General features: G+C 42.8%; 1 protein-coding gene across 2 annotated transcripts in view; it reads right to left on the bottom strand.

The window, feature by feature from the left end:
- Positions 1 to 27,359, bottom strand: part of FRMD3 (FERM domain containing 3) — a 310,077-nt gene that overhangs the window by 163,135 nt on the left and 119,583 nt on the right. For both annotated transcript variants that reach the window (XM_059141925.1, XM_059141924.1), the window contains exon 2: positions 458 to 562. In XM_059141925.1, the coding sequence (XP_058997908.1) occupies positions 458 to 562 (105 nt within the window). The remainder of the gene's footprint in view (positions 1 to 457; positions 563 to 27,359) is intronic.

The raw sequence follows: 27,359 nt of genomic DNA, 5'->3' as shown, positions 1-27,359 counted from the left end.
ATTCACAATGTCATAAGCACCACTTACATCAAGTTCCAAGCATCTTCTTCACTAGAGAAGAAAACTTTGTACCCATTAAGCAGTCTCTCCCATTCCCTTTTCTACCAATAGCTTTTTATAGTGAGAGGTGGATTTTCTCCACAATGAGATTTTATATAGTCACTGTTTGTCTGTTTGTCGAATCTTCTCAAAGACACAGGAACTGGGTGGGAGCAGCTTCCTGGAAAAGTCTAATGTAAGTTTTCCTTTCTCCTACCCTACCCAGTCCAGTGGGAACAGTGCCAACATTTACACATAAACACACACAACACATACACACACCCCGGGCCAGTCAGTTTCAAGTGGTCAATGGCCATGAGAACAAGAATACATCATGAGTGCTCTGAGAGGAACCTCTTTGGTCATCCACAGCATGAGTTACTCCCCCAAATGGGTCTAGACAGAGAGTGGCTCTTACCCGCTGCTTCTCTGGGTCCACATAACGAATGCCAAAATAGTCCTTCTCCAGCAAGCTGTAGTAGTTGCAGATGTGGTCAATAAGAAACTGCCCTTTGGTCTCCCTCTGCAAAAGAAGCACATTTAAGTTTCAGCCAGAGCTCATCTTGTACATTCATGTCTAAAATGTGTCTCATTCACCCCATAGGTCTGCACTTAGAAAAATGGATTAGCTCACTCCAGTCTCTCAAGCAGGGACTTCTAAACTTTTAATTACAAACCACAGTGAAAAATACATTTTTACCCTGTGAACCATTACACACACACACACACACACACACACACAGAGCCAAAGGAAGGCTCTCTAAAAAGAGAGCCAAAGAGATACCAAACAATACCCCGCATAGATGCAATGTACTCTAATGTGTTCTATTTTATTCAGTTATGGACCATTTAATTTTTCAAAAGCTATTTATGACTCAGAACACTGATTTAACAACTCAGTACCTAGTGGAGACCCACAGTTCACAAACCCATACACAATTCCACATGCAGTACACCTGAATGTTTGTCATAAGTCGGTATGTGTTCGCTCATTCCATCTTCATAAAGATCCTATAAAGAAGGTCCCCATTTTACATCTAAAGAAACAGAAGCACTGAGAGGCTCGGTAGCCCACCCAAAGTCAAACAAGCTGTATAGAGAGCAAGGCAGCACTTGGCCCAGGCCACCAAGCCATAGAATCTGGGCTCCTACCACACAATTTTGTCTCCCCAAAGATGCAGTGAGTACATTGCAACTTTGCTAGAAGGCCCAGTCTGGATGCTATGGGACTACAGTGAATGATGTTAGGCAGAACACCCAAGGTAGAAGCCCTACTGCTTTGGGCCTCAAAACCAATGCATTACATCCATAAGGGACATGGGAGATGGTGAGGCGAGGGGGAGGACAGACTGGGACAGGCCCAGGTGACCTTAGGCAAACTCTCCAGCTGTTTCACATGGGTTACTTTTCCTTCTAATTCTGTAAGTGAGAGATTTGTCAGCCAAATCTGACGAAGATGAATACCATTACCACAAAACCCTGTTAATAGCAAGGACTCTCCAAGCCCTCACCAAGATATTTGATAAGATTAATTTCTGCTTCAATCAAAGTTGCTGACAGACCCATGGAATATTTTAGGGGTAGAATGTGACCTATAAAAATAAATGAAGAAACTAGAGATATTAAGTGAGCCACTCCTCCGATCCACTAAAAATAATCTTGAAAGAGGAGGTTGATCTTTGTTACATGATTATCTTTTCATTAGAAACTACTAACATCAGCTCAGAAAGTTGATGAAAAAGCCGCTCACTGGTCTGGGAGGCACTGCACTGAATAAAGGACAGGGGCATATGAGCACATACGGTGATATGAAGCCCCAATTCTCCTGAAATCTCATGGAGTTTAATTCTGAATAATCTTTGAGCCTTTCCTTCATTTGTAAGAGAAACCATCTAATGTAGCTCAAAAGGGACAAAGCATCAAAATGGAATTTTTTTCGATTTCTCTAATTGTTTTTAAACCTGGAAGCTCAAATGACAAGCTGTATCCGATGACAGCTGAATCTAATGCCCACAATATAATCAATGGATTTAGTTCCTTTTACGGATTCACTCTGTAATGCATCCACAGTTAAGAGGCTGCTGAAGAATCAAATCACTGAACATAGCGTGCGAGTCTGTCATTCTGTGACTGGATTACCAAGCTCTCTGCATTAGGATTTACTACGGTGGACTGCCCCCACCATATGCGAGACCCACAAGACATGTGGGTCAAAGTAGCACTCTGTAATGATGTGGGATTGAGCAGAACTTGATTGTGCCTGACAGCCAGAATTTTGCCCTGAAGATGTACTTAGAAGCACAACAAAGATTTTTTTTTTTTTTAAATGATTCAACTCCCTACCAATACATATTCTCATACTGAGTAAGACCCTTGTGAAAAGGAAATGCCACTGGAGATATTGTGTTGAGTGGAATACACAAATGGGGCTGAACTAGAAATCGATGCTTTCCGCAAAAGCAGGTGAGGCCAGTTTCCATGCTTCCAGGCCACCAGGCCCCTGCTCCTGGAAGCACTCCCCACAAACACAATACTGCCTAGCAGTGGCCTCGGCATTACCCAGGAGCAAGCCCGTTGCCAACACAGAATCTTGGGCCAAGCTCCAGACTAACAGAACCTAATGTGCCTTTCAGTAAGGTGCCCTGGTTTTTCACATGTTCATTCATTTTGAGATGCATGGGCCTAGTGGAAAATCCCCCATGGGTGAGAAGTGCAACAACTATACTTACCAGCAGATGTCACTGGGTGGGGATGGGGGGGACCATTTTCTCCACGGAGAATGGTCTATGTCTCAACTCACAAAAATGAAAGTATTTTCTAATCTCAAGAACAAAAACTGCCCTTGCATCTAGAGGCTGCCAGCCAGCCTCGTCATCTTGAGCTGCTCTGTGTCGCTACTTCATGCCAAGAAAGCCAGCCTAGAGCCTCACGTTACTCTCTGCTCTGCCTGGAAATCTGGACCACATTCTTAAAGCATTTAGCTTCCTATTATTATCATTTCTGTGCATGAAGCCCAGTTCTTGTGCTAAATGAAAGACCACCTGGGCCTGGGCCCTAGGGTCAGAAGAGCTCATTCAGGATCAGGTGTGTGAGGAGGTCCAGCTGCCCATTCCACACACCTCAAGGCAGAAGAGGGCCCTGCAGTGAATACTGGCTCTGCTCCCAACTTCCACTCCTAGAACTCTGTGGAACTACTCAAATCCTCTATTGCTTCCTCCTGAGCTTTCTGAGTAGACGTCACTGTTCACCACCCTGCCTGGCAAGCTGGAGGTTATCAAATGAGTAAATGAGGCATTGCTTTTTCTCATGGAAAACCTGCAGTCTAGGAACAGACAGTGAGCCTTTGGAAGACACAAGTCCCCGGGGAGATGGAGAGTCCACACACAGTGGAATTAGCCAACTTTTACCAAAAATTTCAAGGTCTATGTGGTAAAGCAGTTTTCAAAGATTTCAAGAATAAGGACTTCATTTTTTAATGTCAAAGTTTTGTTTCTCCCCCAAGACAGCAGTTGTCCTTTCAATACTGACTAAACAAGGGAGGAAAATTCAAACAGCTAATAGAAACTCTTTAGAGCTATTACCTAAGTCATGTTTTATCATAAAAGTAGCACATAGGAACGACATTAGGACATAAGCATGTGATCTGTTCCTCAAGAAAGTACTTTAAGGATAGACTTTGGATGTGGTCTCTAAGTAAGGTTATACAGTAGGTCTCAGAAATGCACTGAGAGCCTTGAACAGAGAATGTGTTCACCACACATTTAAACTTATGTCCCAATACTGTGGGTCCTCACCACCTAGAGCATATTTTATAAACTGGAGTTTTAAGATCTGTGAGATGATAAATTGTGTCTTGCTGGATGGATTTACAAACACTGTACTAAAATATAATGAATACAATTATTTACAACTGTAGTGTTTTTTTGTTTGTTTTTTTTTGGTGTTTTTGTTTTGTTTGGTTTTTTACTGCGTTAAAAATCCAAATCAATGCTAGTCAAGGTATGGTCTATAGACTGTGAGGGAATGTAAACTCTTTGTTATTGGTCTTCCGTGAAACAAGTGTGGGAAATTAAGGGTATTCTATTTTCACTGTGTGTGTTTGGGAAGTGGGGTTTGTTTGTTGGTGGGTTTTTGTTTTTTGTTTTTGTTTTGTTTTGTTTTGTTTTTAACACATATTGGTCCAAAAGAGATTGAGGAAACAAAATCTAGTACTGGTCTCTCAGCATCAAGAGTTTGAGATGCTCAGACCTAAACCACCACCAGGTCCTGGGTGCTTTGGAGATTTCTTTACTCTAGGAGCCTCAACTCTGTAAAGGGAACTGGGTTCTCTCTCCACCTTCTCTGCCCATTTTCTGATAATTCTTGGTGTATGTGCATATCCCTGAGTTTCTTACAATAATCCCACATTCTCTCAGGGCCCTCTCCCATGAGTTGGAAAGGAATCTACTTGGTGCAATCATAATCTAGCCTACTTTTCAAAAAAAACCATCTCTCCTCCCCATCCTAAAGTACATACTGGAAAGAAAGAGTCCATTATGTTAGAATTCTGCTTCCACCATTTAACAATCGGGTGACCTTTAGGCAAGTAATGAAATCTGATACTTCATGTCTTCTAGTGTAAAATAGAAATAATGGTAACTTTCAGAAATTAAGCGGTAGATTTGAGGCTCATTCGTATATTTGTTAAATATCTATTTTGCAAGACACTGGGACACAGATTTGAGATAGTGAACAAAACACAATTTATAATCTCACAGATCTTAAAACTCCAGTTTATAAAATGTGAAAGCATTCTGCAAACTGCAAAGCACATACCCCCTTAAGAGGTCATTACCAATAATATTAAAAATAATCTGATTCTTAAATCTTTGTATCCAATTTTACAGATCCTTTTAGATACACAGAAGGTGAGAGGAACAGTATTTGCCTCCCAGAACTGGCCTCTGGGGAAGAAAAAGTGAACAAAGAGACAAAGAACTCAATTCTGTTCCTCAGCTCTTCTTACAACTAATTGCTGACGATGCATTAATTCGACTCTCTAGTTCCACTGAAGTAAACACAACAAACTATTTGTGCTTAAAAAAGAGCAAGAGAACTCAACTGGCTAAATCAGCCATGGCTTATCTTCAGTGAAAAAGCATGGCAGATTTCAATTCCTATTTCCTAAACTTCTTCTTTTTTTTTTTTAATTTTTTTTAAATTTTTTCAATTTATTTATTTTCAGAAAAACAGTATTCATTATTTTTTCACCACACCCAGTGCTCCATGCAATCCATGCCCTCTATAATACCCACCACCAGGTACCCCAACCTCCCACACCCCCGCCACTTCAAATCCCTCAGATTGTTTTTCAGAGTCCATAGTCTCTCATGATTCACCTCAAACTTCTAAGCCAAGACATTTCACTACATTTCAGATACTGGTTAAGTGAGGAGGAAGAGTACCAATCCAAAACCACTTAAAGTATTAAAACAAATCAAGTTTAAGAGCTCAAATAGCTACCTTCAGGAATTAAAGTATAAACCTCATGGTGATTACCACTCATGGGACACTTATCATACACCAAGGACTAGGTTACAAGCTTTGTAATTAAAATCCTGACAACGGGGGCACCTGGGAGGCTCAGTAGGTTAAAGCCTCTGCCTTCGACTCAGGTCATGATCCCAGGGTCCTGGGATTGAGCCCCGCATGGGGCTTTCTGCTCAGCAGGGAGCCTGCTTCCCTTCCTCTCTCTGCCTGCCTCTCTGCCTACTTGTGATCTCTGTCAAATAAATAAAATCTTAAAAAAATAAAAATAAAATCCTAACAACATGCTGAAGTAGCTAATATTCTCCCCATCTGTTACAGATTTTTTAGAATCTATCCAGAAATGTTAAGTTGGTTGGTAAGGATGCCAGGGCCACCACCTATGCCTAAGATATTGTAGGAACTCAGTTTGCCCATTAGCCACCATTCTCTACGTGGGCACAAACAATATAAGAATACAGGAGCAGCATCCAATTTCCCAGTTACTAGAATTTAGACAGAATGGGGCATTGGGTTATCTATACAACATGAGGCCTGGAAAAAGGCAGGTTTTTTTTTTTTTTTTAAATTTATTTGACAGACAGAGATCACAAGTAGGCAGAGAGGCAAGCAGAGAGAGAGGAAGGAAAGCAGGCTCCCTGCTGAGCAGAGAGCCCAATGCGGGACTCGATCCCAGGACCCTGAGATCATGACCTGAGCCGAAAGCAGAGGCTTTAACCCACTGAGCCACCCAGGTGCCCCAAAAAGGCAGTTTTATAAAATATAAACCACATTGTAGATTTCATTGGTTAATTGTCCACCATCCATATACCCCTTTCTCTTTCCTAATAAAATCCAGATTTTGTTCAGGTAGGCACACATTCATACACACACATGCACCCAAGTACATCTGAAGTCCTTGAGGCTCAGGGAACTATAACCCCCACACACCGCCAGCTTGACGGGTGTAAGGGGAATCCTACTTTTCCTATCTGATTGGTTCATGAAGAGGACACGTGACCCAGTTTAGGCCAATGGGACATGAGGAGCAACGGGGCTTTCTTGAATGGCTTTCTTACTCTCCTAAGAGAACTTCAGAAAGAGACCTTCTCTCTCTCTGGTCATTGTTATACAAAGGTGTGAGGCCTGGAATTACTGCAGCCATATTAAAACCACCCTGAGGATGAACCCAACACAGGGCAGAACAAAAGTATTCACAGGGAGATGGAGTCTGTGGCTCCAGAGGACCAAATATGATGCTCACTTTATGTGTGAACTTCTGGGTCAGCCAATAAAATTCCTTGTTGTTTCAACTAGTGAAAACTGGTTTTTCTGCTGATTGCATCCAAAATTTTCACTCAAAGAAGGGGAATTGATAGGCCCAGTGGGAAACACAATCACAGAGATTATCAACTGATGAACCAAGGAGCTGAGTCCATCTACTATGTTCTATTTGGCCAACATAGTGGTTCTGTATCTTTAAATTGGGAGCCTGCTCAGAAAAGCTGGAGGATCTGGAAACTGGAACATGAACGTTAGCTGAAGCTCAGTATCAGCTCCCCTTTCCATGGAGATTGAACCTTGAGGTCTACCACACTCCCACCTACCCCAGGTCTTCCACGTCTTCCATTTCCCACGGTTCCCTGGCCCCTAGAAAAATCTGAGATTACAACTTTCATTGGAGGCAAATTAGAGGCTTTCAAAGTATTCCTGGAATTTTCCTTGAAAATGCTTGGGAGCATCCTCACAGCCAGAAAAAGCCCTCAGTGAACACAGCTTGAACTGCTCCCTAAGGCCACTGATGTCCTAGGACCCTCTGGTCCACACAGACCAGAAACTCTAGGATCACTGAGATGAGGGTAGCAGACAACATCTACAAGAATCAGAAACACAGGGTGCCTGGATGGTTTAGCTGGTTGGGTGTCTGCCTTTGGCTCAGGTGGTGATCCCAGAAGCCTGGGATCAAATCCCACATTGGGATCCCTGCGTCATGGGAAGCCGGCCTCTCTCTCTGCCACTGCCTCCCCCCATTCTCTGTCTCTCATGAATAATTAAAGAAAATCAGAAGAAGAATTAGAAGAAGAAGAAGAATCATCTAAAACACATACCCAAGACACTGGGAATGGTTCATTCTGGGGCAGGCAGTATACTCCCCAGGAATCCCCTGTGATAAACAGAAGTGGGACTCCAGACCTTGATTTCTGGTAATTAAGGGTTTGAGACTTTTGTTTAAAGGTCCTTGTTGCTCAACATCCTATGTTCATATGAGCTGCTTCTGCAAGGGGCAGCCTATGCAGATATACAGTTGGGGAATAGTAGAACTTGTCAGTCTCTCCTGATTCTTCCACAGGAAAGAAAGAGTTCAATTCCCTCTGGATACCTAGAAACTTCCAAGTAGCTTCTGGACAATTGTAAGGCACTGAACAGCAAACGGAATGCTTGGTTTGCTGCCAAGAGCAGGTCTTCTTCCTAGAAGTTGCATTTCTTTTGTGAATTAAGGTCCTCAATCCATTGATTTTTCCTTGGCAGATAAACAGAACAGTAATGAGAAACTGGTGAACTAAATAGTTCTGCTTCTAATGTGAAGGACAAGCATTAGGTCATTTAAAAGATATTGTGGCCTGGGGTGCCTGGGTGGCTCAGTAGGTTGGGCATCCAACTCTTAGTATTGGCTCAGGTCACGATCTTGGGGGTGTGGGCTGAAGTCCCAGATTGGGTTCTGTACTCAGTGCAGCGTCTGCTTGTCCCTTTCCCTCTTCTTCTCCTCCCACTTGGTCTCTGTCTCTCAAATGAATAACCTTTTATACGCTCCATTTATATCTCTGCTAAAAAACTTTAAGGATATCTACATAAATACGTACATTTTGTTATGGTAAGCACCAAAGATTTAACCAACACAGAACATTTCTTGTTCACTTTTACAATTGGAGTTTAAATAGCAAGTATTACTTTGTTAATCTTTCTTTCCCATCGCAGGCAGTAACTGGTATTTGACATTTGGCTGGGGCATTCATTCAGAAAATAGCATTATCCCAAGACCATGAGGAAAGAAGTAATATTAAAGCTGTTTAAATAAGGAGAAATGTAAAGACCGACAAGAACAGAGGGACCCCTTATAGATGAACCTACTAAAAGTTGTTCTGATTTGATAGGGAAATTCATGCTGGGAAAACCAGACAACTATATGAAAAAGAATGAAACTGGGCCCCTTTCTTACTCCATATACAAAATAAACTCAATGGATTGCAGACCTAAATGTGAGACCTGAAACCATAAAAGTCCCAGAAGAAAACATAGGTAGTAATCTCTGACATTGGCCATAGCAGCCTTTTTCTAGATAGGTCTCTTAAGGCAAGTGAAACAAAAATAAACTACTAGGGTTACACCAAAATAAAATGCTTTGGGGGCACCTGGATAGCTCAGTCAGTTAAACACTTGCCTTCAGCTCAGGTCATGATCTTGGGGTCCTGGGATTGAGCCACATGTTGGGCTCCCTGCTCTCAATGGGGAGCCTGCTTTTCCCTTTCCCTCTGCCCCTTCCCCCTGCTTATTCTCTATCCCTCTCTCTCTCTTCCCTCCTCTAATAAATAAATCTTTTTTAAAAAATGAGCAGAGGACCAGAATAAACATTTTTCCAGATACTTACAACAGACCATGTTGCCAACAGATGAAAAGATGCTCAGAATGACTCATTATCAAGAAAATGCAGACCAAAACCACAATGAGATATCACCCTACACCTGTCAGAATGGCTAGAAGCAAAAATAAGTAACATACGTTGGTGAGGATGGGGAGAAAGTAGAACTCTAGTGCACTCTTGGTGGGAATGTAAATTGATGGAACTACTGTGAAAGGTCCTCAAAAACTTAAAAATAAAAATACCACATGACCCAGTAATTCCACCACTAGGTATTTATCCAAAGAAAATGAAAACAGTAATTCAAAAGGATACATGCATCCCTCTGTTTATTGCAGCTTTACAATAGTCAAGATATGGAAGAAACTCAAGTGTCTATCAATAGATGAATGGATCCTCCATGTTATTCCTTATGTTCCACAAGTAAGTGAAATCCTATAATTGACTCTCTCTGCTTGACTTATTTCACTCAGCATAATCTCTTCAGTCCCATCCATGCTGATAAAAAAGATGGGTATTCATCCTTTCTGATAGAGGCATAATACTCCATTGTATATATGGGCCATATCTTCTTTATCCATTTGTCTGTTGAAGGGCATCTTGGTTCTTTCCACAGTTTGGTGACTATGATCATTGCTGTTATGAACATTGGGTGCAGAGGCCCTTCTTTTCATTACATCTGTATCTTTGGAGTAAATACTCAGTAGTGCAATTGCAGGGTCATAGGGTAGCTCTATTTTCAATGTCTTAAGGAATCTCCACATGGTTTTCCAAAGTGGCTGCACAAACTTGCATTCCCACCAAACAGTGGAAGAGGGTTCCCCTTTCTCCACATCCTCTCCAACACATGTTTTTTACAGTCTTTAATTTTGGCCATTTTTTTTTTAAGATTTTTATTTATTTATTTATTTATTTGACAGACAGATCACACGTAGGCAGAGAGGCAGGCAGAGAGAGAGAGGAGGAAGCAGGCTCCCTGCTGAGCAGAGAGCCCGATGTGGGACTCGATCCCAGGACCCTGGGATCATGACCTGAGCCGAAGGCAGAGGCTTTAACCCACTGAGCCACCCAGGCACCCCAATTTTGGCCATTCTAACAGGTGTAAGGTGTGTATCTCCATGTGGTTTTGATTTGAATCTCCCTGATAGCTAATGATGATAAACATTTCTTCATGTGTCTGTTAACCATTTGTAGGTCTTTCATTGAAGAAGTGTCTGTTCATATCTTCTGCTCATTTGACGTGATTATCTGTTCTGTGTGTGTTGAGTTTAAGGAGTTCTTTATAGATCTTGGATATCAGCCCTTTGTCTGTAGTCTCATTTGCGAATGTCTTCTCCCATTCTGTGGTTTGCCTCTTTGTTTTGTTGACTGCTTCCTTTGCTGTGCAGAAGCTTTTGATCTTGATGAAGTCCCAAAAGTTCATTTTCACTTTTGTTTCCTTTGCCTTTGGAGACCTATCTTGAAATAAGCTGCTGTGGCTGATGTCGAAGAGGTTACTCCCTATGTTCTCCTCTAGGAGGTTGATAGATTCCTGCCTCACGTTGAGGTCTTTTATCCATTTTCAGGCTATCTTTGTGTATGGTGTAAGAGAATGGTCGAGTTTCATTCTTCTACACATGGATCAAGAAGATGTCGAACACATACACACAAACACATACAAGCCATAAAAAATGAGATCTTGTCATCTGCAACAACATGGATGAAGCTAGAAGGTATTACGCTAAGAGAAACAAGGTGAAGTAATTCAGAAAACTATCAGTTTCACTTAGATGTGGAATCTAAAAAACAAAACAAATAAAAAGCAGAAACAGACCCATAAGTCATAAATACAGAGAAACTGATGGTTCCCAGAGGAGAGGGATGAATGGAAGGATGGGCAAAATGGCTGAAGAGGATTGGAAGAAACTCATTTCATAGCTGAAAACCTGTAAGTCACAGTGATAAAAGGCACAGCATGGGGAATACAGTCAATGGTATTTTAGTAGTATTGTATAGTGACAGTTGGTAGCTACACTTGTGGTGAGGACAGCACAATATATAAACTTGAATCACTATGGTGTACACTTGAAACTACTGTTGTGTGTCAATATGTAATACTATGTGTCAACTGTACGTCAGTTAAAAAGGTTGATTCATATTATTCAAATATTTTCAGTTGTATAAAAGGTAAAACCAAGGTTTTAGGAAGCTGAAATATCTAATTCTGAATATACATCTGCTATATAGTAACTGTATATTATGGCTAAGATAAATGAAAATACAGGTTAGACTGATTTATTGTGCACAGAAACCCCTTTAATCATAAGTTGGGGGAGGGGAGGGCATGGTTAGGACTGTAGCAGTGACCTGAAATCTAGAAAATAACAAAATTACCGAAGCCAGACACTCATGGCAGGGAGGCAGGGGGAGAGTCAAAAGTTTCCTGAAAGGGAGAATCTCGCTGCAAAAATAAAAGGCAAGGGTGCCTGGGTGGCTCACTTGGTTAAGCAATTGCCTTCAGCTCAGTCATGATCCCGAAGCCCCACGACTGAGTCCCACATCTCCATGAGGAGTCTGCTTCTCCCTCTGACCTTCTCCCCTCTCATGCTCTCTCTCACTCTCTCTTTCTCTCAAATAAAATCTTTAAAAATAAATAAATAAAAATAGAAGGTAAACACAAGTGGCCACCTAGCCCAATGAGGCTCATCTGAAGAGAGTCAAAACCCAACTGCTGATCTCAAGCCCCTATGGCCCCTACTCCCTCTGAGAAAACAAATATACTGCCATCCTCACAGCTAGAGGCTTAGTAGTAGTATCAAGGCTGGGGAAATTTTAAGAAGCCCTAAGGAAGAAAAACAAAGAAATAGTACGTCCATGAAAAAAAGCAGCAGCCTGAATAGGTTGCGCACTTTATTGTCTGAGTTCTGAATGTGTCTTCTAAAGGAGAGTCAGAGTCAAATACACTGACAGGATGCCCTGGGCTTGGTAAGCTTCCTTCTCTTTGCTTTTCTTTGGGATGATTTTTGCTTCTGTTACTTCCCCTGTGTTCCACAGCTTCCATTCTGAAGGATGGGCTATGTGCCTATACTCAGACATAGGGTCATTTCTCTTTTGACTGACACACAGATCCATCCAGTGCTTGAGGAATCACACTTGATGTTTCAGCTCTTAGAAATTTCTTCCATTTCTCAAAGCTCAAAACATTTTCCCCCCTCCCACTTTTTTCTTTTTCCCATTTTGGGGTTTAGTGTCCTTGACAGACCCAATTCCTAAAGATAAGCCACTTCAGAATAATATTGGTCTTTCAACTCTATTCCTTTCTACAAAGTCAATGAAATCCTGCCCCCTCTGCCCCACCTTCATGGTACAGAAACCAAGGCTCAGAGAAGGTCAACTTACTGAAGGTCAATGCAGCTAAAAGCATAGTCAATATTTAAACCCAGGTCTGCTTGATTTTGTTATTATACTCAAGTTTTCAAATAGTTAAGAAGAAATACCAGGTAACATCAACTTGATCATGTCTACAAAACCTTACACTTATCATAGGTAATGGAGAGAAAATAGATGCTTTCCTCCTAAGACCTCCTAAGATCAAAAACAAGACAGGGATGCTCCCTCTCACCATTTCTATTCAATATCATACTGAAAGTTCTAGCAAATGCATTAAGAGGTGGGGAGGCATACAAATTGGGAAGGAAGAAAAAAAATTTCTTTATTTGAAGATTACATGAGAGTTTATGTAGAAAACCCAAAGAATCAACAACAAATTTCTTGTAACTAATAAGTGATTACAGGAAGGTTGCAGGATACAAAGCTAAGATACAAAAGTGAATAGTCTTCTCATATAATCAGCAAGAACAACTGAGAGTTGAAATTAACACCACCATTTACATTAGTGAAATGAAACCCTTAAGTACAAATAAGTATGTACAAATCTAGGTGAGAAAAACTATAAAACTGATGAATGAAATAAAGACTAAATAAATGAAGAGATATCCCATGTTCATGAATAGGAAGATTCGATATTGTTAAGATGCCAGTGCTTTCCAACGTTAACTACAGGTTCAGTGCAAGCCAATCAAAATCTAAGTTAATTTATATTAACAATCTGACTCTAATGTTTAGATGGAAAAAAAAAAAAGATCCAGAATAGCCAACACAATGTTGATGAAGAACAAAATCAGAAGACTGACAGTACTCAACTTCCAAGACTTACTCTAAAGTTACAGTATTAACAGTGTGGTACTGGCAAAAGAATATACAAATAGAGCAACAGAACAGAATAAAGAACCCCCAAACAGACCCACACAAATATAGTTACAACTGACCTTTGACAAAAAAGCAAAGCCACGTCAATGGAAAAAAGATATTTTTTTCCAACAATTAGTGCTTGAACAACTAGATAGCCACATGCTAAATCATCATCATCATCATCTAGACATAAGTATTATATCCTTCACAAAAATTAACTCAAAATATATCATAGACCTAAATGTAAACCACAAAACCATAATACTTCTAGAAGACATCATAAGACAAAAGTTAGGCGCCTGGGTTTGGTGATGACTCTTTGGATACAACACCAAACCATAAGGGAATAAAAAACTGATAAGCTGAAATTCATTAGAATTTATAATCTCTGCTCTTCAAAGCACCTGTTAAGAGAAATAAAAGACAAGCCACAGACTTGTAGAAAATATTTGCAAAATACACATTTGACAATAGACTTGTATCCAAAGAACTCTTAAGATGACAGTAAGATGGGCGCCTGGGTGGCTCAGTGGGTTAAGCCGCTGCCTTCAGCTCAGGTCATGATCTCAGGGTCCTGGGATCGAGTCCCCCATCGGGCTCTCTGCTCAGCAGGGAGCCTGCTTCCCTCTCTCTCTCTCTGCCTGCCTCTCCATCTACTTGTGATTTCTCTCTGTCAAATAAATAAATAAAATCTTTAAAAAAAAAAAAAAGATGACAGTAAGATAAAAACAACCCAATTTAAAAGTAGACAATTTTAACAGATACTTTATCAAAGAAGATATATGGATGGCAAATAAGCATATTAAAAGATGCTCCACATCATAGGTCATTAGGAAATTGCAAATTAAAACAATGAGATACCACCACATACCTACTGCATGGCTAAAATCCAGAACGCTGACAACACCAAATGCTGACAAGGATGTGAAGCAACAGGAATTCTCATTCACTGCTGGTGGAAAGCGAAATGGAGGAGAGCCACTTTGGAAGAGAGTTTGACAGTGTCTTGCAAAACTAAACTCAGGCTCACTCCAGCAACTGTGTCCTAGGTTATTTACCCAAATGAATCAAAAACTTATGTCCACACAGAAACTTGCACACAAACATTTACAGCAGTTTTATTCATAATTGCCAAAAACTGGAAGTAACCAAGATGTTCTTCGGTAAGTAAATGGATAAACAAAGTGGAACATTCATACATGAGATATTATTCAGGGATAAAAGGAAATTAGTTATTGAGCCATGAAAATAAATGAAGAATATTTAAATGCATATTGCAAAGTGAAAGAAGTGTGCAAAGTGTGAAAAGTGTTCGCACTTTGTGAACAGTGTGAAAAGACTACATACTGTATACATATATATAGCATTCTGGAAAAGAGAATAGTACAGAGATAGTTAAAAAAAAAAAAGAGCAGTGGTTGCTAAGGTTTTGGGAGTGGGGGAGAGATGAACAGGTAAAATACAAAGGATTTTTTAGGCAGTGAAACTATTCTGTATGATACATTAATGGTGGATATGTGACACATTTGTCAAAACTACACAACATAAAGTAAAATCCTAATATAAATTATGAACTTCAGTTAATAATAAGGCATTAATATTTGTTACTCAGTTGTAACAAATGCACTGCACTAATGCGAGATGTAAATAATATAGGAGAGTGGGGGTTGGTAGAAAGAGGAGATGGGAACTGAATGTTCTGTTCAGTATTTCTATGAACATAAAATGTTCAAACACATTCATTTAAAAGTAAGGAAGAAAAAGAAACCAACAAGACACCTCAGAGGATATAAACTTGGGGCACGTGGGTGGCTCAGCTGGTTAAACATCCAATTCTTGATTTTGGCTCATGTCATGATCTCAGAATTGTGAAATCAAGCCTCGTTTCAGGCTCTGTGCTGGGTGTGGAGCCTGCTTAAGATCTCCTCCCCACCTCTTTTCCCCTCCCCTCCCTCCCTTTCTCTCTCCCTCCCTCTCCAAACCCCCTTCTCTCACTCTTAAAAAAAAAAAAAAAAAAAAAAAAAATCGCAATTCAAGAGATAGACCAAGAAAATAAACTCAAGAAAATGTTGTAATTATCAAAAATAAAAGTGGACACAAAGATATCTTCTTTTATTATTTAATATTCAAAAGGGAAAAATACATTTAAGTGATCTCTCACCTGGGTAGCTGAGACAAGATTCTACACACAGTACTTTCATAAGCAAACTGTCTACATTAATCAATATTTCCAAAATTTAAATACATCATCATCTAATATCTGCCTTTTTCCCTTACTCTAGCCTAGGACCTGCAACATTTATTTCTCTAAGAAGTATAGTGAAATAGATAGTCCAAGCCCTCAGGGGGCCCCAGGGAATAGGAGATGCTAGAACCATCTCTTCTCAGATGGGAGTTGGCAGGCATTTGATTAAAGCCTCCTTAGTTCCTGGCACTGTGGACCATGTTTGGTTTTTTTTTTTTTTTTTTTAAAGATTTATTTATTTATTTATTTGACAGAGAGAAATCACAAGTAGGCAGAGAGGCAGGCAGAGAGAGAGAGAGAGAGGAGGAAGCAGGCTCCCTGCTGAGCAGAGAACCCGATGCGGGACTTGATCCCAGGACCCTGAGATCATGACCCGAGCCGAAGGCAGCGGCTTAACCCACTGAGCCACCCAGGCGCCCCCATGTTTGGTTTTTTTTTAATTACTTCAACTATTCATCTGATTTAATCCACAAGAACTCTAGAGCTAGCTGTGTTTCCATTTTCTAGGAGAGGAATATAAAGCTTAAGAATGGTTGAGCAACTTGCTCAAAATCACACAGCAAGAAAATGGCAAAATTCAAGTTTGAACTCTCATAATCCAAAAAGAGAAGACTAAAATTATTCACAAGGAGCAGCACGAAATTTCCTACTTAAAATGGCAGAATCACAGAATGTTGGCGTTGGAGGGTACTGTGGAAAGAATCTGCTCAAAACCCATTTCAAAAATGAGAAAACAGAGCCTCTGAGAGGTTAAAATACTTCTGGAATTTAAACAAATCCAAAATTCACAGATCAGTGCTGAAGCTGAAATTTAAAATCAAGATTTGGGAGTCAAGATGTATCAGTGAGGATAGGATTGGTTAAGCTGCAGTAACAAAGAATTCCAAGATGTCAGTGGGTTAACAGCACATGGGTTTATTTCTCACCTATGTTATGTAGCCAAGCTGATTGACAGGGGAGAGCTTTTCTCATCCTAGCTTAGGAATTCAGAATGATGGAAGCTTCCTCTTGATAGCAGTTCCAACTATCACCACAGCAGTGGGAAGGGAATGTGGTAAATCCCACACTAGCTTTTAAACATATGTCACTTCAGCTCATTAGCCAATGCAAGTTTAAAATCTTGCCTGACTTCAAAGAAGATAAGGATATGAAATTCTACCATGTGCCCATAAAGGATGAGAAAAAGAATGTGTAAATTCCTATACTTATCATAGGAGGGTTAGTCCAACACTTGGTTTAATTAGCATAATATGTCAGATTTGCTGCCCCCGCTCCACCCCCACCAAGTATTTTTTTTTAAGATTTTATTTATTATTTATTTGACAGAGAAATCACAAGTAGACGGAGAGGCAGGCAGAGAGAGAGAGAGAGAGAGAGGGAAGCAGGCTCCCTGCTGAGCAGAGAGCCCGATGCGGGACTCGATCCCAGGACCCTGAGATCATGACCTGAGCCAAAGGCAATGGCTTAACCCACTGAGTCACCCAGGCGCCCCCCACCAAGTATTTTTAAAACACTCACCGAAAGCAATAGTAATGCCACCCACTTTATAATCCTCATCAATTTACCTGGGCAATTCTATTACAAAAATTCAGTGAATTTGGAGTCCGTGATCTAACTGAAATCACCTGCTGACCATATTTTTAAAAATTGAGAATACTGGGGCGCCTGGGTGGGTTAAAGCCTCTGCTTTTGGCTCAGGTCATGATCCCAGGGTCCTGGGATCGAGCCCCACATCGGGCTCTCTGCTCTGTGGAGAGCCTGCCTCCTCCTCTCTCTCCCTGCCTGTCTCTTTTGCCTACTTGTGATCTCTCTCTGTCAAATAAATAAAATCTTAAAAAAAAAAAACATTGAGAATACTGAGCACCAAGAAAAATATGCCAGTAGTCAATTAGGAGTTTCCATTCATATACAGGGAGAACAAAGAGATCATTTTCTCTTCATGAAGTTCTTTTTTTTAATTGAACTTATTTATTTGACAGAGAGAGATCACAAGTAGGCAGAGAGGCAGGCAGAGAGAGGAGGAAGCAGGCTCCCTGCTGAGCAGAGAGCCCATCGTGGGGCTTGACCCCAGGACCCTGAGATCATGATCTAAGCCAAAGGCAGAGGCTCAACCCACTGAGCCACTCAGGCGCCCCTCTTCATGAAATTCTTAATGAACTCAAGAGCTTAGTAAGATAGAATTTCTCCTGAAATTGCATACAGATGTCTACACTGAGCTCAAGAGTTACAAACAAAATTAAAAAAAACTTAGGTCCCATTAAAAATAGAATTCCTTCATAGTTCTACCTGTCAAGAGCCTTGAGAAGAAGGATCCCCCAGTTTCTGAGAATAGTCTGATGGAGAAGTTCTCGGCCCATCTAAGATGGTGAGGTAAGACAGCCAAACAAGAATTATTGAAGGTTTATGAGAAATCCCAAGCCACTTGCACAGTTAGCTAAGCTTGCTCAGGGAGGGGGGAAGAAACCCTTCAACCTAGACCAATAAGAAAAGAAAGCTAAACAAGGGCAGAAGATGCATTTAAGAGGAGATTGTACACGTGTAGCCCTAATAGATCTATGGCAGTCTATACGGCTCAGTCTGCACAGCTCAGAAACATTCAGTGAGGAGTAGGTCAATAGCAAAAGTATGTAAAAGCAATTCAATTCTTCATAGTTAGTTTCCCAGGAACATTTCAGAGCACGCAAGGTTGAACCCACAACATTTCTCTAAATACCCTCAGCCTCCCCAAATTTTACTGTACCTTCCAGGTGCTGTGAAAACTCTTACCCCAAAAAAGTCCCTCCCCAATGCCAAACCCACAACTCTGTCCCACCCCCTAGTTCTTCCCCATTAAGAGGTAGGTTAGTAGCCTTATTTGCAGCAAGAAATCCTCTTCTTCAGGAGACAGGAAGGAAAAAGAAACTAAGAAGGCCAAGGCAGAAGGATGGCTTGAACACTCATGTGGACCTAGAACTACAGAGGCAGTGTGGTCTTGAAAGAGCTCTCTGCAATGGCCCAAAGCCAATCACTGTCCTCTTGGGTCATGCTTGCCCAAGAAACACTTTTTCTCCCCCCCCCCCCCAGATTTTATTTACTTGAGAGAGCGGGAGTGAGACAGTAAGAAAGCATGAGCAGGGGGAGGGGTAGAGGGAGATGCAGACTCCCCGCAGAGCAGGGCCCGCAGAGCAGGGAGCCCAGCATAGGGCTCGATCCCAGGACCCTGGGATCATGACCTGAGCTGAAGGCAAATGTTAGCCAACTGAGCCACCCAGATGCCTTGCCCAAGAAACACTCTCATAAAGTTAAGAAGGCCGGGCATTGAAAGAGGAGATCCCACTAGACAACAGGTTAGTCCCAGAAGGTCTTCTACTATGTTGGCATACCTGTTGGGACACGGCCACCACGAAGGAAATTATAATTTAGTGTGAGAAATAGGATGGCCAAGGTTACAATCATAACAGGCCTAACAGCTGCACTGAGTGCCAACTATAAGGGAGGACTCCCACTAAGAACTGCGCGGAGATCATGCCATTCACCCCTTCCCAGAACCCTAGTAGCAGCCGTATTTGGGTGGATGACCTTCTAGAAATGTAGGATTTCCACCCACCTCCATTCCTAATTCTTCCAAGCTGCATTTTTTCCCTCTCAAATTCTACTCCTTATTCTGGCAAAAGAACCACCCAGCATGGCTCTGGAATTTCTACTTTGTGAAAGCCTGATGCCTCACTTCAACAGTGTCGTTCTAAGATTCTCCTATCAGTAGTCAGCCCATTAGCTGGTCTGTAGCCCACACAGCCCCCAAAACAACACTCTGTGTGCTGTGGGGATCCTATGCATGTGTGCACATGTACACACACATACACCCCAGAATCACTTATCACAAATATTTAGAGACTAGAAGGCGTAGGCTGGGTTCCCCGACGATCACACTCCCCCTTTCTTCAAGTGATTAGTCACAAAGGAGGAAAAACATCTCGGTTCTATTTACATCTCTTCTGACTACACAGCAACCCAAGTTAAGGATGCCTTGCTTCTTATGAAACTAAAAATACACAGAATGATTGATGTGGATTTTAACAGCCATTGTCATCTATTACAAATCAGCTTTCATCTTTAACTCTCTTCTGCCTTTTTCCCCTACTCTCTGCAGCAGACAGGGGCTTCCTAAGGAAAAAAAAAAAGGTGATCTACCAGCACTTCATAGTCAAAGAACATTTTGGTCCCTTGTTTAGCAGTGCCGGCACAGAGCCTGAAAGCCCCATTCTCAACACATAGGAATGTGCTCCAACACTCGCTCAAAATGGAGCAGAGAAGTGAGAACCCCACTTCGGGGATTCACTCTTAAGAGAGCATGTGAAGTTATTCAAGACACAACATAAAAATGGGGGCGGGGCACCTGGGTGGCTCAGTGGGTTAAAGCCTCTGCCTTAGGCTCCGGTCATGATCCCAGGGTCCTGGGATCGAGCCCCGCATCGGGCTCTCTGGTCAGTGGGGAGCCTGCTTCCTCCTCTCTCTGCCTACTTGTGATCTCCATCTGTCAAATAAATAAAATCTTAAAAAAAAAAAAGGGGGGGGGAGGATTTTAATAAAATTCTTATTTTTACATATGTGTGCATATTTATGTACACATTTACATAAACAGACAAAAGGAATAGAGACTTGAAGGCTAAATGTTGATGGTGATTATCTGTGGGAGATGAGTTATTTTTAGGGTTTTTTTGTGACTATTTGCATTTTCCAGTTTTTTTTTTTGTTGTTGTTGTTGTTGTTTTGTTTTTAAAGATTTTATTTATTTATTTGACAGAGAGAAATCACAAGTAGATGGAGAGGCAGGCAGAGAGAGAGAGAGAGAGGGAAGCAGGCCCTCTGCTGAGCAGAGAGCCCGATGCGGGACTCGATCCCAGGACTCTGAGATCATGACCTGAGCCGAAGGCAGCGGCTTAACCCACTGAGCCACCCAGGCGCCCCTGTTTTTTGTTTTTTTTAAACAACCTCTAGGTTGGTTATCAGTGTAATGTATTTTATTAATTTTTCATTTTTTAGCACATACCTTTCCCAATGTCCATAACCTAACCACCCTCTTCCTACCCTCCTGCCCCCAGCAACCCTCAGTGTGTTTTGTGAGAGTAAGAGTCTCTTATAGGTTCTCTCCCTCCCGATCCCAACTTGTTTCATTTTTAGTGTAATGTATTTTTTTCAATCACTTTTAATCACTCAGGTTTAATCTCTGGTTGACTCTCTGAGGGTAAGACATACAGACTATCCTCCCACAGGCCAATGGCTAGAAGTATCCTGAAGACTCACAAGGCAGAATCCCAGTTATTATCCTGTTCCAGAAGTCCCATCTCCTTTTCGCCCAGAAAGAAGCAAGAGGCTGGGTATCTTAAAGATTGTTTCCAATTTTTGAAATCTGGTACAGGCCTAGAGTTCCCTGCCTCTACCTACCAATGGCCCTGGGCCACCGAGCAACCTTTCTGGGCCTCTGGAAACCCAGGTGTGCCATGGTGGGCTGGATGGTAAGTGTCCATCTCAGACCTGAGCTCCACCGTTTCTGGGTTTCCACACTGCCTTCTCTCAGAGGGCTGCTCTGCCTTAGCTAGCATTCATGGAGATTCATTTGCATCCAAACAGAATTTGGGTGGGGGGGGGGGGGATGAGGGGCGCTGAAAGTGCGAGGAGATGAGGAAGGGGCAGTTCTGGAATAAGGGGAGAGGACGTGGAAAGTGTCCGTCACCCCTTCAAGCCCACGCCTGCCATGAGGGTGGGACCAGAGCTGACGGAGACGTTTAGCTTGACGAGTTTGTTGAAAGTGGGACAGGGCTGCAAGACTGGCTCTTACAGTCCTGAGGAAAATTCTGCCAATTTTGCTCAGTCACAGATTAAATCAGACAGTAACTTACGTTTCATTTTACACAGCCAATTTCTTAGCTCTTGCAGCAATTCTACCACCTTCCATTCCATATCCCCCCAACCCACCCCCCCCACACACACACACACGGAGAAGTTGGCTATAACGCTTCTGCAAGGCGGCCAGCATTAGGAATCCGAAATCGCAGGCAACGCTGGCCTTCCTCGAGCACAGAACACAGCCCTTCTTGGCCTCTTCGGCCTCGAATCGCTGAACCGTAACTTTCCCTGCTTCCGTCTCCTTCCCTCCGCCGGTCACCTGGCGGCTTCCAGCTCTAAGAGGAGCCTCCTCAGCTTTCTTCACCATCCCCACATCTAAAGATTGGAAGAGGAGAACGATGAAAATCAGACGCCACGAGAACTAGGGAGTGTTTCATGATGAACTGAAGGGGTCTTGGCAGACGAGTCCGGAAGCCTTACTCTGGGTCCTGTGCTCCACGGAAGAGTGTATAGACCTAGGATTTCGTAGAGGTGAGGAGGACCAGTATCCCCAAAGACTTTACGCAGGCCCCCGGGGAGGAAAGAAAACCCCCACAGGGAACAAGGGACTGTAAAGATCCGGAAAAGAAGAGGATGTAGCTTTCCTTCTGCCAGCCAAGGAAAGGTCCTGGCGATGGCCCTCCCAGATCGGAAGACGCCTTTCAACCCCTGAGCACTGCTCCTCCAAGCGATAAGCTACATCTCTGAAAGTTACTTCCCTGGGCTCTGAACTATGAACAAGATGTCAAAGGGTATCTATGTGATGATCAGTGGATATTAGTAAGGGCATACTTCACCAAAGAGAACAGGGGAATCCAGAAACAGAAGTCCTACTATGCAAGCAGCTGAGGTTTTTGTTGTTGTTCTTCTTTATTTTTCCATGTTTTCCTCCAGTTCATTTTATCACTCAGATACTCTGCAAAATGCTTTACTACCATGGATTCACTCATGCCATTCCCGTGCATGAGCAAAGCCCTCCCCTCCACCTACCCAAGTCCTGTTATGGATGTGTCCCCCTGCTCATACCAGAGAATCTGCTGCAGAACCTGCTCTCCATCACAGCCCTCATGGACTCTGCCAGCCTCAGGGACACACCTCTGTCCTCCTCTGGAAACTGATGAAATGCTCCCCGGTCCTCAGTGTGCTCGAGCAGTCCTGCGCTCAACTCTACTTTTAGTACTTTTCACAAGCCTAACTTACTCCTCTTCAAATTCTTCCTTGGGCCTCACAGAATAATTTTACAGGTTAATGGCTCAAAATATCAAGCCATAATGAAATGCTGCTTTTACCTACCAGGTTCACGATGCCAAACAAATATGCTAAAAGTAGCCAAGATCACAAAAATGGAATGATATCCTAATAGAAGTTAAAATCAGAGCAAGTATTAGTGAAAGTTTGGAGCTATTTAGGGAATTTTTTAATCTCTAATTTTCTTCCCCTTACTCAGACATCTCCCCCCTCCCAGACCCCGTTAGGAAGTAGAAGTCTCTGCAGTCTCTAAGCTCAGAAGATGTATGTGACAGAATGGAAATTAATAGTTGACAAGACCTCCTAGGTCTATTTGCAAATCTTTAAACCCACTGACCTGAACAGAATAGGAGTGTACCAGTTATCTGTTCCTGCATAACAAACTGTTCTAAAACACAGGGGCTTAAAACAACAATTTTAATATTATCTCTCATGGTTCTGTGTATTGAGAAGCTCAGCTGGATGGGTCTTGCCAGGGTCCCTTATGCTGTGGCAGTCAGATGGTGGCCTGTGGCTGGAACAGTTGGGGCTTGTGAAGTCCCTTCTACCTCTCTCCCTCAGTGTCCTGCCACCTGCGCACGCCCCTCCCTTTCCCACTCTCCTCCTTCTCTTGCTTCCACAAAGCTTCTGCAGGTGGCTAGCTTGGACTTCCTCACAGCATGACCAGCTCAAGGAAACCAGACTTCTTAATTAGTAATTGCTTCCCCCAGGAGGAACATTCCTCAAGGGCCCAGGCAGAAGTTACCTTCATGCAAGGTCCCTTTTGCCACATCCTGTTGGTTACAAGCAAGTCTTCACTAGACTCAAGGGCAATTAGACTTTCCTTCTCAATGGGAGGAGCAGCAAAAAATTTATGTCTATCTTTAATCTATCACAGGGCAAAAAGAGACTTTTTCTGGATTAAAAAAGGAGAAATACTCTGTGGACCTTGACTTGCCCCCGGAAATGGTCTGTGTTGGCAGAAAAAGAGATCAGGAAGGAAAGGTACCATGTATCTAGAGAAACACAATTGTAAGCATGTGGTTTTCTGGACTCACCAGGCTGCCGTGTCCTAAGAATATCTACCAAGTCTGAGGGACAAGTGGATATGGACATTATAGCCAACAATGAACATGCCTCCCTAAGGGTGGGAACTCCACACAAGACCAATGAGGAACTTCCAACCGTGCCAGCAGGTTGGGAGGTGGCCATCAAGCACCCTAATTTTGATGCCAAAGTTGCCAGCTCTCTTCCAGTTTGGGTTTAGGGATGATACTTGGAATTAGACCCCAAATTTTCTTTCTCCCAACTTGACTCTTCAGCAAAGATGCATTCTGTCCTTCAAAATTGAGCCCTCTGATTATCTCCTTTCATCATGATTACCTGAGCAGAGCTCAATTACCCACAGGCACTCTCAGGCACAGTCCACACAGTAGCACAGGAATTGAAAGCCCACCCATTCAAGGGCAGAGAAGACATAGAAGGATCCAGAGCTCAGTTTGGAAATGGATTTTCCATCCCATGGTGGGAAAGAGGAGAGAAGGATGAGGCAGGATTCAGCTAGAACCAACACAATGCCCGATCCATTGTCCTGACAGTCTCCTGAGGCAGTTCCAAGAACCTGGTAATGAATTACGTGCCCCACTCAATAAGCAGTTCTGCGTGGGTCAGCAGCACACGTGGGAGTGCCAAGGTGATGGGTCTGCAGGCCTTAAGGTTGATTCCCCCTTTGCCAGGATCTGAGAAAGTGGCTCCCATAAAGGTGGAAACCTGAGCTCAAAAGCCACTAAAGGACACCAGGGGCTGCTTTGCAGGCAAGAGCCAAACTGGGACAAGAAGTTAGGCACATGGAAAGGCATGCCCACCCCCACCCCGATTTGATATCAAACATTACCAATTCGAAAAGGAGATCATCTGCCCCTCTCTTGCTGCCCTCAGCTTGTACCTTCCTTTCTAGTATTTCATGCCATTGGACACCCATTTAGTAAGTTGCTACTTGCTCTCTGACTATAGCTTTCTGCCCCATCACCCAAATGGGGCCCTCCTCCGGGGGATGGGGGTGGGGTGGAAACCTCTCCATCAGCAAACCTCTACCTGCTTCTTCTCATGTTCGCTCAGAAAAAGGTAAGAACTTGCGTAGAAGAATGTGAGACGGTGCAGAGAAAATTGTCTGCACTGTATATACTTGTATGAAGTGTATACAGTAACAAAGCATCTTGTTTCTCAGTCAGAACACACATGTTTAAAGATTTTATTTGACAGAGAGAGAGAGAGAGAGAGAGCACAAGCAGGGGGAGCAGCAAGCAGAGAGAGAGGGAGAAGCAGGCTCTCCACCATGACCATGATCATGACCTGAGCCAAAGGCAGACGCTGAACCAACGGAGCCACCCAGGTGCCCCAAGAGCACACATTTTTTTGTGGCACTGTGCTAAACCACTTACATGCATAACTTCTCCAAACCTCTCAATCACTTCTGTAGACAGCACTGCTTTCATCCCCAATCTACAGGTGGGAACACAAAGGCTTAAACAAGTACAGGTTGGACCCAACACAAACCCCCTTCTGCACCTCTCGAAAGCGGCTGCTCTTTTATCCTAAGTTCCCGATCCTCCAACAGTGCGTACGCTCTGGGAACACTTATTTTTCAGGAAGCTCTTCCTTTACCAGACCAACCAGTCTCTGTTTTCCTGAGTATTCACTGGCCTCAGTGTAACAGCGAGAGTAGAAAATTAAGGTGTAGGTATCTGAGAGACTCTTCTCATCTTGTTCTACCACACAAGAGACACAACAGCCCTGGGTCTTATTTTCTTTTTTCTTTTCACCAGGATCTTCCCTTTCACAAATAGAGAATTTAGGGTTTCCCCGCTTCTCCCGATGGCTCTGCTTCCCTTCACCATAGGCCAGATTAACGATGCCAGGGCAGCCCAGAAGGGCAAGTTGCTTAGTAACTGGAATCACATATTCCCGTGTCCCAGAGGTAAATGGTACCTGTCGCTGACCCTCCAGGGGTTTCTGGAACATGATTCTTAATGAAACAGCTCCTCCCTGGGATGCCTCAGGAGATGTGGGTCAAGAGTGAAAAACCATCTTCTCACCTTCCTCTAGGGCTGTCACATCACCTGCCTGTAAGAGGCCTAGCTTATTAAAATAGTCAATTCCCATCTGGGCCTAAAGGCTTCAGGCCATTTCCTCTTTTAACAAAGTCATTTTGGAGTAGGTAACACGAGGCTAACCATAATTTTGGTTAAGGTATTAGAGATTCAACTTTTCAAGGTTAGTGTGTTTGCCCTGTGAAAAATGTATTAATTCTCCTCTGGAACAGACTTCCTGGAATCCCTTCCTATGCGGGGAGGAAGAGGCTAAAGAAAGATCAAGAAGGCCTGTTACGGAGACCTGCTCTGCGCAAGCTGGGCTGGGGGCTTCACCTACACAACAGCCCATCTAGCAACAACACTGAGAGGCACTGCCTGTAACATCTCAGGACACTGAAACCCTGAGAAGTACTTGGGGACCCCCCCAAGTTCCAATAGCTCAATCTCAAACTCCAGTTTGATTTAGTTCCAAAGCCTAGATTTCTTCCATTCCAGCACGCCATCTCTTTAACCAGAAATTTCCCAGCAGTGCGGGAGTGGGGAGGGGAGGCAGGCTGCAGTTTCAAATAAGAAGGTCAGAGTATAGGCCTCGTTGACTGGCTGACATTTGAGCAAAGACTTGAAGGATGTGAGGACATTTGAAAATGAATGAAGGAAACATCCCAGAAAACACAGGGTGAAGGGGTTAGGGCTGGAGCGTCGGGATGGGTCAGAAGAGCACCGGGGAGTTTGAATGGAAGCTGGAACAGAGCTAACAAAGGGCCAGGGGAAGAGGGGGTCAGAGAAGTGAAGACAGCCAGGTCCTGTAGGACCGAGCAGGCAGGCCCCAATCCGCACCAAATGAGCAATTCCCAACTCAAGCTAACATGACTTCTTAGAGTACTATCTGCCAGTTCCTTAGGGAGGGAAGCGGGGAGGGAAGGAAGTCCTTAGAAGTCTGCACCACTCCTCTGACACATCCCACTGTAAAAAATTGAGGCTGCCTTTTGTTAGGTGAGTGGAGACATGGGAGGAGGGGTGGCTTGGGGTTGCAATGCAGAGTCTCTTAATTTAATAGCCCAGGTGAGAAGTAAGCAGTTGTAGACAAAACCATCTCACAGAAACTCACTATTCTACATTATTTCTCGCCTGCATATCTGGTAGCTACACACATCACATGGATTCTAGTTCATAAACAACACAGCCAAGAGTTGAACTTATAGAAGCAAAGAGCAGAATGGTGTTGTCAGGGCCCAGGGACAAGGGGAAGATATAGGTCAAAGGGTACAAACTTCTAGTTACAAGATGACTAAGTTCTGGACACCTAATAGACAACGTGGCGACTATAGTTAATAAGACTGTGTTGTATACTAGAAACTTGCTGAGTAGATACTAAGTGTTCCTGACACACACAAACACGCACACAAACAGCCTCTGAAGTGATGGATGTGTTCATACTGTATATGTGTATCAAAACATCACAGTGCACACTTTAAATATATGCAATTTTTGTTAATCATACTTTAATAAAACTAAGGAA

This window comes from Mustela lutreola, chromosome 12, assembly GCF_030435805.1.
Source record: "Mustela lutreola isolate mMusLut2 chromosome 12, mMusLut2.pri, whole genome shotgun sequence".
Taxonomy (NCBI): domain Eukaryota; kingdom Metazoa; phylum Chordata; class Mammalia; order Carnivora; family Mustelidae; genus Mustela; species Mustela lutreola.
This window is presented reverse-complemented; position numbering and strand designations above follow the sequence as displayed.